A 12,973-nucleotide genomic window follows, 5' to 3' on the forward strand; every position below is an offset into this window, starting at 1 on the left:
GACTTGTTAAATTGGTTTATTATGTCACCGGTCTTAAGACTTCATTGAAAAACAAACATATGTTAATGAGCTTTGCTAAAATATCCGCCTTGATTAGTTAGGTTAATCATTAGATTTATCTTTGTGGAAATACTATATCACTGGCTATAAAGTCTTTCATATTTTTTTTTTGCAGTCAAACTCGGGTGACCTCACTTGTGATTTCGATATTGTTTAATAAATACAATGCTGCCGCTTAAATGCTGCTGCTTTTTCTGAAAATGATTATGATGACTCTTCAATGATGATGATGACGATGATGATGATAATGATGGTTCTTTCTGTTTTCAGTTAAACAATGCCATACCAATGTACAGAGTGTGCAGGGAGATATGAAACATTTAGAGAGTCTATTCGACTATTATTATTGGTATCTTCTTTTTCTTTCTTTTTTTAATGCGTTTATTTAAGGTCGCCGCCGGAAAGCCCATTTGGGCGACCGTACACTCAAGTCGGGCCATCCTAGAGCGTCCCGCCGAGATGTTTCGTCGATTTTTCCAGCTTTATTGGTGGAGGAAGACCCCAGGTGCCACTTCGGGCATTATTTCAGGCACGAGCGGGCACCTGGGTAGAACCATCGACCTTCCGTAAGCCAGCTGGATGGCTTCCTCACATGAAAGATTTCGACCCGAGTGAGGATCGAACCTACAGCGGCGAGGGACCTATGATCTCAAGTCAAAGACCTTAACCACTCGACCACGGAGGCCCCTTTTGTATCTTTTAAGTCGACTAATAACATATATAAGGCGGCTAAAACTGTTTTATAGAAAACAGTGCTAATGCCGTTTTGTAGAAAATGACACTCCTGCATAATCAATTTTCGATCTTATGTGTAGGTCAGTTATACAGTTATAATCCCCATTCGGACCATTTCCATTTAACGAGTTGGTTAGAAGACACCACAATATGTCTTATAATTGGTTAGAAGACTCCTCAATATGTCTTATAAATACCGACAGACACTATTCAGCTGATGGTTGTGATGGTGCCAATAAAAATTAAACGTAGCTATACTTTTAGGCTCAAAAACACTAAAAAGTTAAATTATTAACAAATACCTCTGTATCGTCCTCTAACCTATCCATGTTTAGTCTGAAATGAGATTAATTCCAATTAAAATAAAAAAAAACTAAACTTTAAAAATATGTGACTGCTAGACACCGTTCACATCTACTAAACCCTGTACACTAATTTACTACACCCCGTTCACTTAAAATTGTTTTCTTTGCTAGACTCTGCACACAAGGCAAGGCCGTTTTTTGCGAATTTTGTTAAAAGCAGCTCGAGCTGAAGGGTGTAAACTCAAATATAAGTAGAGGGATGACTATTATTTGTGTTAAACGGCGAATTTTGATACAGCAAATGCGTTTTGTGCTTGATTTAGTGGTAAATATCAACATCGTTCGCACATGTCAACAAATACTCTACATTTTTTTCGCCAAGTTAACAAAAAGGATTCAATTTGCAGACAATAGCAAATATTGCGCTAAAACCAGAAACATTTAGCTTCACAATATTGTTTAGTTTGGAAAAATTGATGAAGTAATGATGAAGAAATAAATTAAAACATCTCCTTGGGTGTACTCGGTGTCCAGTTTTCTACTTTCGTTTTCGGTGTTTTTATGGGCTTTATCCGGTGGACGCTGTACAACAGTGATATAGGTCGTTATCAAACAGATTTCATTGGCGCATTAACCTATCCGATTTTGCAGCTTAGCTTGAAGAATTTTGTGATCTAAACCACGTGGTCTGTGTATTGACATTTCTGCACTGTCTCGTTTATAATGTTAAAAATAGTGACAACGGTGTCTATTAAAGGCCAAACTCGACACCTCTGCACTGTAATTTAAAAACAAAGGAAGGGATAATACTGATATAATTGGTACATGATCTAATGATTCAGTAATTATATTGTTATTCTAAACTCTCTATAGACCTATACAAAAAGAATATAGAGAGATATGAAAAATTTACAACCCTAAAACGGCTAATAATAAATTACTTGGTTACCTACAATGTGATATGTACAGCTTTTTAAAGAAGAAAAAAGCTGGCTCATACTTGACCTACTCAATGAATTAACGTGGGCTCCATTTTTATCGTGTGAACTGTTTAATACGTATATTTGTGTATATAGGTACAATCTGATATGGAGTCTTTGCTAACATTAAGGTTGTCTTAAAGTAAAAAGAAATACATTTTATTCCAACATATATATTATCTTAAAGAATATATAATGCTTAATTTTAATTATAGAAATAGACAGCCTTAATGTGATGAAGTCCTGTTGATAACAAATAAAAGTAAAATTCATACTTGATTGAGCCCCATATAGCCTTTGCTCCATATTATTTAAACAGGGGCTCGATATCTACATATAGTATGTTATAGATTGTACTCTATATAAGAAAGAATAAGAAAAAAGAAAGTTTGTTTATTTACAAACAGACCAGCTGTTAATTATTTACAAGGGATAGAAATATAGATAAAAGTTGGAAATGGAGTTTTTATTATACATTGTAGGTATCATGTAGCCACAGCCCAATTTTGATGATCATGCACCAGGGACAATAAAACTAAGTGATAGTGAACAGTCAGTATTTAAGAAGATATGTATTAAAATATATTAAAAATGTATATAAATAAACAATAAATAGTTATCTCACCGTTTCACGGCCACTTTTTAGGACTACTTTAAAATTGAATCACATGTACTAAAAGAAACAATAGATTATTTACAATAAAAAGTATCTGAACTGTATACTATTACAACTATTAAAAATTTGTATATGATGCTCTTAATTAATATTACAAAAAGAACAACAGAGTTAAATTGGCAACACCCCTTGGCAAGTAATTAAAAAAAATAGCTACTATATATATATGTAGCTTAAACTGTTGGAGTTGTCTCCTATCTACAGTTAAATAATATCAAAACAAATAGTTTTAATTAAGAAAAGTTCAATACATATTATAGATCTAATATTTTGCATGGAGGAGACGCGCACCGGTAAGAGGAAAATGACCATAAGTTATTTAGTTGTTTTTGTTTTTGTTTTTTTTGTTGTTGTTTTTTTTAATTGAAATTATAAGGGTATATATTAGGTTAGATTTAAATTAAACTACTTACTGTTTATCTCAATTGTATAGAAACAGTTGGAAATTAGTAATTAAACAGCCTGGAAACGGTTTTTTTCCTGATGTTTGACCAGTCCACACGCTTAGGTCAACCCGCCCCAAACTTGTTTTTATCTTTTGTTTTTTTCTCTCTCTTGAACACCTTTTATAACCTTTAGTCTTTTTTATTTTAATTTTCATGAAAAGAGGGTACAACTCTTAATTGAACATCATCATTAAAATAGTAAGAGTTGTTTCCCCTGAGTTAATGCCAATTTTGTCAAAAAAGTATCAAAGTTAAGTTTATATTGTTATATTGAGATCTTTCCTTTATGTTAAATAAGTTCTATAATATTGTAATGTAATAAATTCTGAAAAGGAATCATTTTCTAATGTTATATTAAAAATAGATCTAGCTTTAATAACGTTTCACGTTATTGGTAAGATTATACTATTGAATACCTTTGAATTAGTTTCTTTAAATTATTTGTAGAATCTTAAAAGAAATCTTTTGTTCCTCTGTAAGTATATATCTCTCAATATATTGTAAAGAGATCTATATGCATACATGTTTGTATTGTTAAAACATCTTCACCTATATTATGTTTTGAAGTACTAGTTAGACGATGGCTTTACTGTTATCTGCTGGAGATGTGCTGCTTTAAGTGTGTTATCAAAACTTCATTACAAACCGATACCCTTTATCTTAATATTGTGTTTACACTCTGTCTGAAGATAAAATAAAATTTCCGTTTCATTTTAATTCACATGTCATTCAATTTCTGATGGTATAAGCTGTGCAAATTTTATAGGTGTTGTATTCGGTATTCTTTATTATGCCCCAACTTCAAAGAAGAAGGGGTATATTGCTTTGCATTTGTCGGTCCGTCGGTCCGTTGGTCCGTAGACCAAATGGTTTCCGAGTGATAACTAAAGAACCCTTAGGCCTAGGAACTTCAAACATGGTATGGTGATTGGTAATGACCAGTAGATGACCCCTATTGATTTTGGGGTCAAGGGGTCAAAGGTCAAGGTCACATTAACCTTGTATGTAAAAACGGTTTCCGATCAATAACTAATGAACGCTTAGGCCTAGGAACTTCAAACTTAGTATGGTGATTAGTCATGATCAGTAGATTACCCCTATTGATCTTGGGGTCAAGGGGTCAAAGGTCAAGGTCACATTAACCTTGTAGGTAAAAACGGTTTCCGATCAATAACTAAAGAACGCTTAGACCTAGGAACTTCAAACTTAGTATGGTGATTGGTCATGACAAGTAAATGACCCCTATTGATTTTGGGGTCAAGGGATCAAAGGTCAAGGTCACATTGACCTTGTAGGTAAAAACGGTTTCCGATCAATAACTAAAGAATGCTTAGGACTAGGAACTTCAAACTTGGTATGTTGATTGGTCATGACCAGAAGATGACCACTGTTGATTTTGGGGTCAAAGGTCAAGGTCACATTGACCTTGTTGGTAAAAATGGTTTCCGATTAATAACTAAAGAACGCTTAGGCCTAGGAAATTCAAACTTGATATGGTGATTGGTCATGACAAGTAGATGACCCCTATTGATTTTGGGGTCAAGGGTCAAAGGTCATATTGACCTTGTAGGTGATAACAGTTTCCGATAAATAACTTAAGAACGCTTAGGCCTAGGAACTTCAAACTTGGTATGGTGATTGGCCATGACCAGTAGATGATCCCTATTAATTTTGGGGTCAAGGGGTCAAAGGATAAGGTCACATTGACCTTGTAGGTAAAAACGGTTTCCGATTAATAACTAAAGAACGCTAAGGCCTAGGAACTTCAAACTTGGTATGATGATTGGTCATGACCAATAGATGACTCCTATTGATTTTGGGGTCAAAGGTCAAGGTCACATTGACCTTGTAGGTACAAATGGTTTCCGATCAATAACATAAGAACGCTTAGGCCTAGGAACTTCAAACTTGGTATGATGATTGGTCATGACCAGCAAATGAACCCTATTGATTTTCGGGTCAAGGGGTCAAAGGTCAAGGTCACATTGACCTTGTAGGTAAAAACGGTTTCCGATCAATATTTAAAGAACATTTAGGCCTAGGAACTTCAAGCTTTATATGATGATTGGTCATGACCAGTAGATGACCCTTATTGGTTTTGGGGTCAAGGGTAAAAAGGCAAGGTCACATTGACCTTGTAGGTAAAAATAGTTTCCGATCAATAACTAAAGAATGCTTAGGCCTAGGAACTTCAAACTTGGTATGGTGATTGATCATGACCAGTAGATGACCCTACTGATTTTGGGGTCAAAGGTCAAGGTCACATTCACTTGAAGTTAAAAATGGTTTACACTCTATACCTTAAAGACGCTTAGGCCTAGGAACTTCAAACTTGGTATGATGATTGGTCATGACCAGTAGATGACCCCTATTGATTTTGGGGTCAAAGGTCTAGGTCATATTGACCTTGTAAGTAAAAATGGTTTCAGATAAATAATTAAAGAATGCTTAGGTCTAGGAACTTCAAACTTTATATGATGATTGGCCATGACCAGTAGATGACCCCTATTGATTTTGGGGTCAAAGGTCAAGGTCACATTCACCTTGTAAGTAAAAACGGTTTCCGATCAATAACTAAAGAACACTTAGGCCTTGAAACTTCAAACTTTATATGATGATTGGTCATGACCAGTAGATGACCCCTATTGATTTTGAGGTCAAGGGGTCAATGTCAAATTGACCTTGTACTTTAAGAGGGTTTCTGACCAATAACTCAATAAGTCAAGTTGCCATGGTTGATATTTTTATATTAAACTAAAAATGCTTTTGGTATACACATTTGAAGGTCTTATGTAATATAACAACTTGGCTGTCATTAATGAGGCCTACATGATTCATAAAATTTATGCATATTTTATTTGGTAAGATTTGTAATAACTTAAATTGCTGCACACAACCTATGGGGTCACAATAATTATTACCTTGTGACTTGTCATGACCAGTAGATAACCCTTATTAATTTTTTGTTCACTGGGTCAGAAGTCATGCATAATAAACTGATCACATGACTAATTGGCTGCCCATAGGGGGCATACATGTTTTACAAACATATCTTGTTTCTTTAAATGTTTGTATCCCTTCATCACTATAATTTTGTCGCTTAAATTCAGATCCCATGAATACAATCTTTTTATATTTTGGCCTTTATTATATTATTAATTACAACTCAACATGAATTTATCATTTCGACACTGACACACCTTTACAATATAATACAAATATTGACTTGGCCAAATTTAGACAGTTCTTCTTTAAAATGTAAATATAGATGTGGATGTGTATCCTTGTTGCCATTAGAACGTGCTCACGTGGAGGTACATGCTTTAACCCGTACATGTTTTATACCATTGACAATGTAATGTCAACCCCTAAATTGGTATCATGTATTGAAAAAAATAGTTTTGATTAAAACTTAGAAATTCTTATTGTCTTCTAGGAAGCATGTTATCGGATGATCCCGTTTGTTCGTTTCTTCTTGGAAGCATAAATATAGATTTGACTCACTGTCTTATCGATATATATATATATATATATTTATAACTATTATCCGCATATGAATAGATTCCAGCAACATTGTACGTTCTTCTTCTTGGAAGCATAAATATAGATGTGACCCATTTTGTACGTTCTTCTTGGAAGCATAAATAAAGATTTGACTTTAGTTATATTGTACGTTATTCTTGGAAGCATAAATATAGATGTGACCCATTTTGTACGTTCTTCTTGGAAGCATTTATATAGATTTGACCAATTTGTACGTTCTTCTTGGAAGCATAAATATAGATTTGACCCATTTTGTACGTTCAACTTGGAAGCATAAATATAGATTTGGCCTATTTTGTACGTTCTTATAGGATGCATAAATATAGATTTTACCAATTTGTACGTTCTTCTTGGAAGCATAAATATAGATTTTACCCATTTTTCTACGTAAATATGGTCACCATTGAAGACGAGGCGTCATGCGCAAATGTCTCTAATTCAAAGGTCAACATTAAAGGAAAGAATTGAACTTAATTATTCTCATACTGTCTGCTATTTTCAAAAACTTTTTATGTTTTCATTTTTTTTTTTTTTTTTGGTGTTTGGGGATCTTTCCTTTTCAGATTTTTGACTGCAGCTTGTATCTGGTCCTTACTTCCCGCCGCATGCATGATGATATTTCAGGGATTTTTGTGTTTTAAAAAATGCATGATAGCCCTGGACCTAATAAAGATTGAGAGCATTTCTATAATGTGGTTTTGGATGTAAGTTTACATAAACAAACGGTGTAATCTTTAATCATGTATAACGAATGTATATATTTCGTATCCAGAAGAATATAAGTCTATTTCGGTTAAATTACGATAAAAAGTATGTATGACAATAATAATGATTATTAAATGCCCTCTTATGTACAATTTGAACCAAATCCGAATTATTTTTCAGCGGGTAGATATGGAAGGCCATCAGAATTTATGTGCTGCTTAATAAATTTTGTTCAATGTCTATTATACGATGCTATATTACTATTATACTATCCGTCATCTTATTATGCCTGATATTTTGCAATGCTTATGTGTCATTTCGTGATGCTGTAACGTTTTAAGGCTCACTCACCCTGTCGATGAAAAGCAAAATTTTCACGACCACTCCACCAAGAGTGGTCTGTGTCGTTATATATGGTAAGCATTCCCTTATTTCAATTCACCAATTAAGATTTTCATTATCAGTATAATGACGTTCTACCAACGTCGTAAATATGCTTATTTATCATTTTATGATGTTCATTTTTTCATGCAATAAAAGTTTATCTTATACGAAGCATACGTAGCATACCATAAGCATACCTTTGTCGGACCGTATATGTCACTGAACGTATATGTCACATGTGAGGTACATATTCGGCCAAATTATCACAGCTGTGTTTATGTGCCATATACGTTCCTGCAATTCGGTAGTTAATACCTGACCGTGTATGTCACACATTTTACACAGTAAACTATTATTATCATCGTCGTTAATCCTTCATCAACGTTGATAATACATTGGCATCATCGTCATCATCATCAATTACGAAAACAACAACAATTAGATCATCATCGTTACACATCATTAATGATGACATCATCATCGTCATCGTTAACCAGCAATATATTTGTTTAAGTCCATGCCGCCTTGCTTATTATTTTACCAGTAAGATGACAACTGTCTCAATAAACAGTGACTGACTTTGTTGAAAATATGTGCTAAATATTTTGGACATAAATATTTGTTGACTTGACTTTTTATTCATCAACTCTGAGGGGGGGGGGGGTTAAACTTTTTACTTGTCCGTGCGCTTGTGCCTTCGTACGTGCGTCCGTCCGTACCAAAATCTTGAACGTTGTTCCATAAAAAATTAAGTTGTTCAGCATTGTGTCAATGTGCACCTGGGCTTCGCTTGTCGATTCGGACAGTCATGCCAAATTTATTCACCTTGAATTAGTCAAATCGGAAATTATCAACTTGTGTCGCGCGCAGTTTCAAGATTATTTGAACTAGGGTCATGGTCATGATACTTAACACGAATGTAGTTAATCATCTGAGGTAAAGCTGGTCGATTCCTGCAGTAATGCCAAAGAAAGTGTCCTTCACTCACTTTGTACAAAATTGAAATTTATACTTGTGCCGCATGAAGCCAAAACTAGTGCCATATAACTTTACGTCAATATTAGTGAGCATATGACGTTGTGAACATTGGATGTCGCTTGCCGACTTCCCGCATTTATGCTAGAGTTATTGCCCTTAACTTGGTCAAAATCAGCATTTTTTAAACTTGTCATGCATGTTGTTGTTTGTGATTTCATTTGTAAAATTGAAGTGCTGTCATACATATAGCCTTGACTTAGGAAATTTGTGTAAAAGGTAGGTAGTCATGGAATATGTGTCCTTAGGTTTAAATAAAATATAATTGCAATATCGAAGGTAAATTTTCGACTTTTTAGCTCACCTGAGCTAGTTCAGGGTGAGCTTTAAGAATCGTTGAATGTCCGTCGTCCGTCTGATGTCGTCCGCCCACATTTGTTTGTTAACACTCTAGTGGTCACATTTTTGCCTCAATCATTATCAAACTTTGTCAGGATGCTTGTCTAGGAAATTGCCCGGATGGGTTCGAACATAGGTCATCTCGGATAAAAAAACTAGATCACAGAAGCTAAAATAGAAAAATCTTGTTAACTCAGTGGGTACTGTTTCGATTCAACTATCCTTGAAATTCCTCAGCAAGTGTGCTTTGATAACATAAAACTGTTAACATAAGTATTTGACGAGGCATATTCATAAGTAAAATATTGCTAAGTAAACAAACAACCTAATCTACACATTGCAAACTGCACATAATATCAACGTAAATAACCAAAGAGGTTACAATCTGAAAAGCAACCCTTACTGTGTCACGTCAAGCAGTATAAATATGATTATAAATACTTCAGAATCAGTCAGTCATTAATCGTACATAATACTAAGTATGTAAATTATTTAAATTTTGAATAATTTTACTCATGTTTGAGTTTCTTGAAATATTTTGGCTCCACTGGAAGTATGTAGCTTCTTATCTGATAAGTGAGATATCAACTTACATTTTTTCAGCTATTTATTAAATTATACAATTGGTCAAAATGTTGACATGAGTACGATTGAAATTCACAAATTCAAAACATTTCTCAATTTTCAGTTTGTTAGAAGCTTGAGGGAGACGTGGGTCTCAGCATCTTTTACAGATCTCCCTGTAACTTGAAACTTGGCACCAGCTGGGTAGGTTCTCTCATGCTTCATGTACATGGCATATTTCTCAATATTTCGGGGCTGCCATTGGCTGTTTGCTCTGTTATCAATAGTGAAAATAACTGATTGTTCTCCTTCTTGCCCGCATGTAGGGAAAGGTATAGCGTTTTTCATTTCAGTGGACGATGATACGACTGACTGCCAAACAAACCGTTTCCCATTGACATATTGGTCACAATCTGCTTGCGTCAACAACATTTTCCTGTATGTTGTTCTACTTTCCCGTTGTAACTCTGACCAAAATAACAGAAGCATTTGATACATGACAGCGTACGGTCCAAGCGACAGATCATTTCCAGTGGGTAAATATGATGTCTCCCTTTGTCTTCGGAACGCAATATTTAAATACGTGTACATATAGTTCTCCTCCATCGTGTACGTGTTTATAATAGCTTCGAAAAATTCGTTGCGGCTTTTGCTGCTCTTTATCTTCTTATAATTTTCTTCACAAACCACGAAAACTGCGTCGCAGACTTTGTCTCTAACTTCTTTCCAACGACAATCTGATCGATTTATGTCGTTAAAGATATCACCAAGAACCGTAATGACAGATTTGTTAGGATCTATTGTTGTGGGGTGAAATGTTTTCTTATACGCAGCAAGCGAAACAGTTATCAGCCCAAGACCTTCCCCCTGTGTATAATTGTCAACAGACTGAAATGTTGGTGTCTGCTGTGCTTTAACAGAATTTTTGTGTGTAGAAAGAATGCCAGACATCCCAGTATATCCATATGCCTGGGCAATCTGCTCAGCGTTCATTCGATCTGTCCTGCCGCATTCAGATGTGCACTGTTTGGCAAGTATATTCTTATCGCATGCTTGATATCTTAAAAGCTTTCGTATTACATCTTCTTTGTTCCAATAAACTGCTTGATGTAATATTCCCCAACGTCGATTTTCTGGAATAACGTTGAAAAGCCTGTCTCTCAATGGCCTCTCGGGCTCTCCAAGAATGCGCCAGACATTTTGCCATTGGCCCGCTCTTGCTGATGACAGAAGTACTTCTACTAACTCCGCGTCATATTCGATTGTATTTTTTTCTGGTCTCCTAAGTCAAGAGTAAAATATAATTTGTTTTTTTATTGAAATCAAACATTGATATTAACAGACAGACATTTCCTAGCTCTAGCTTTGTAATCAGTTCGGGGTCAATAAGTACAAACCAAAGTAATAGATCTCAGTTTGAAATGACCATATACAAGTATAAATAGTCAAAATTTGCAATTGACCGCCACCCCCCAAAAAGGAACATTTTCCGCGCTCTAGAGCTCTTTAGACGGACTAAAAACGCAAATCGCGTATTCGAGGTTTATTTTGTTAATTTGTTTTGCTTTGTTATTTGGTTTTATTTTCAAACAATTAAAGTTATATTATGCTCATCCTTGAGTAAAATATTTTATTCACAGAAATATATTGAAATCTATGAAGTTCTAACTGAACATGCCTTAATTTGAATAAAAGAATGAATAAACTTTATATGAGAAGCTGTGTCCGTTCCCTATTACATGTCAAGCAAAGTTGGACTTTTCTTTTTAAAAATGCTACTTTTTTAATGACACTTTACATGTTTATTCCTAGTGTGACAACCAATAGTGTGGAGGATTTAAAACATAACATATCTTCTTTCTGTAAAGTCAAGACATGTTTATTTTATATTTTTTTAAAAAAGACTGTGTAGCAATTATCAATATTTTCTAATAGCAGGTTTGAGCATAGTATATCCAGTATATACACAGTCAGCCATGTTTGTTTTCACTTAGTGGGTCCAAAGTGAAGGTAGACTATCGTTTGCAACAAACGCAAGAAAACTTGCAAAACTTAATTTCAAAAAAGCAGTATCTCATGTCTTTCTAAGCACATGTTTGGTAAAAGGTAGTGCAAGAAGGCACTCATCATTTAAAGCCTTATGAACTACAATTAAAATGTAAACAGCATTTAACCTTTCTATCGTTTAACAGTGAAGTGTGTCTGTCTGTCATGTATATAAGAAATAGATAAATTATCTTTATTTCTCTGGTACTACTTTTTTACACACAGCACGGAGGCGATATTTTTTATTTAAATCAGATAAACCACTTTTCTTAGATTCAGGTTTTTGCAAGTATTTTTGTATTTGTTGCAAAAAAGAACATTCCTCTGCACTACAACTTACTTTAAACTGGATTTTGCCATTCAAAAGATATTTTAAATTTTGCAAAACATTTTACTTTCTCTTCCGAAATTTATCACATTTAAGGTAAATATTTTTATTGTAATTCTTTTTTATTTTTGCTTATATAAGTCGTTAAAAAGTAGGAATTGTTATTGCAAATCGTTGATCATTTTACATCGTGAGTTTTGTCGTTATATTCATTTTTGCGTACTTTCACTTTGGACCCACCTAGTGAAAACAAATATGGCTGGCAATTTTGAATCACCTCAATACAGAAGAATATAACTATTTTAATAGAATCCATTTTTATTACAATTCTTTATTTTTTTAATAGTTTGCTAAACAGATTTTATTTATCATGTAATTCGTATTTATTTGAGAAGCTGGTTTATCATTATTGAATAATAGGAAAGAGAAACATACCTGCCGGGTACATTTTCAGCCATGTTTTTAATAATTTGACACTATGAAAATGAAACTAGAACATCATCTGAAAACCTGTGCGCTGTCACTAAATTTAGAATACCGAATCTTCCAATTTAAGTGTAGACAGAACTTCCCCGTGTCATATGACGAGTTTATAGAAAATGTTCCCGAGGGTTTCCCGATAAATTTACGTAACTAATAACACGTAATGTATAGTGACTTTCACGATTTCAATCATATTGTAAATTGTCATTATTGCCGAATTTTATTGTGAATTATTAAACATATGCCCTACTTTGAAGTTCTATATAATAAACCCAGGTGTATTTTTAAACACCTGTCATTAACACAAAGTATAACGTTGATAATAATTGGAAACCCAAGTAAAA

The 12,973-nt window shown here is 34.2% G+C and overlaps 1 protein-coding gene across 1 annotated transcript; it reads right to left on the minus strand.

Moving 5' to 3' along the window:
• Positions 1-9,803: 9,803 nt before the first annotated feature.
• LOC132735433 (uncharacterized) lies at positions 9,804-12,849 on the minus strand. The gene is made up of 2 exons (XM_060722376.1): positions 12,582-12,849; positions 9,804-11,054 (listed from the first exon to the last, which is right to left on the minus strand). The coding sequence occupies exons 1-2, from the start codon at positions 12,602-12,604 to the stop codon at positions 9,893-9,895; spliced, it is 1,185 nt and encodes a 394-aa protein (XP_060578359.1). The 5' UTR covers positions 12,605-12,849; the 3' UTR covers positions 9,804-9,892.
• Between the last annotated feature and the right edge of the window lie 124 nt (positions 12,850-12,973).

The sequence above is a fragment of the Ruditapes philippinarum genome, unplaced genomic scaffold, assembly GCF_026571515.1.
Source record: "Ruditapes philippinarum isolate M1 unplaced genomic scaffold, ASM2657151v2 ctg6615_1_1_1_1, whole genome shotgun sequence".
In the NCBI taxonomy this organism is placed as follows: domain Eukaryota; kingdom Metazoa; phylum Mollusca; class Bivalvia; order Venerida; family Veneridae; genus Ruditapes; species Ruditapes philippinarum.

Excerpts from the sequence above, each read along its gene's own strand:
- LOC132735433 (XM_060722376.1), bottom strand. The coding sequence starts at position 12,604 with ATGGCTGAAAATGTACCCGGCAG. Across the intron at positions 11,055-12,581 it reads GCTGAAAATGTACCCGGCAG|GAGACCAGAAAAAAATACAA; the intron begins GTATGTTTCTCT and ends CTCTTGACTTAG.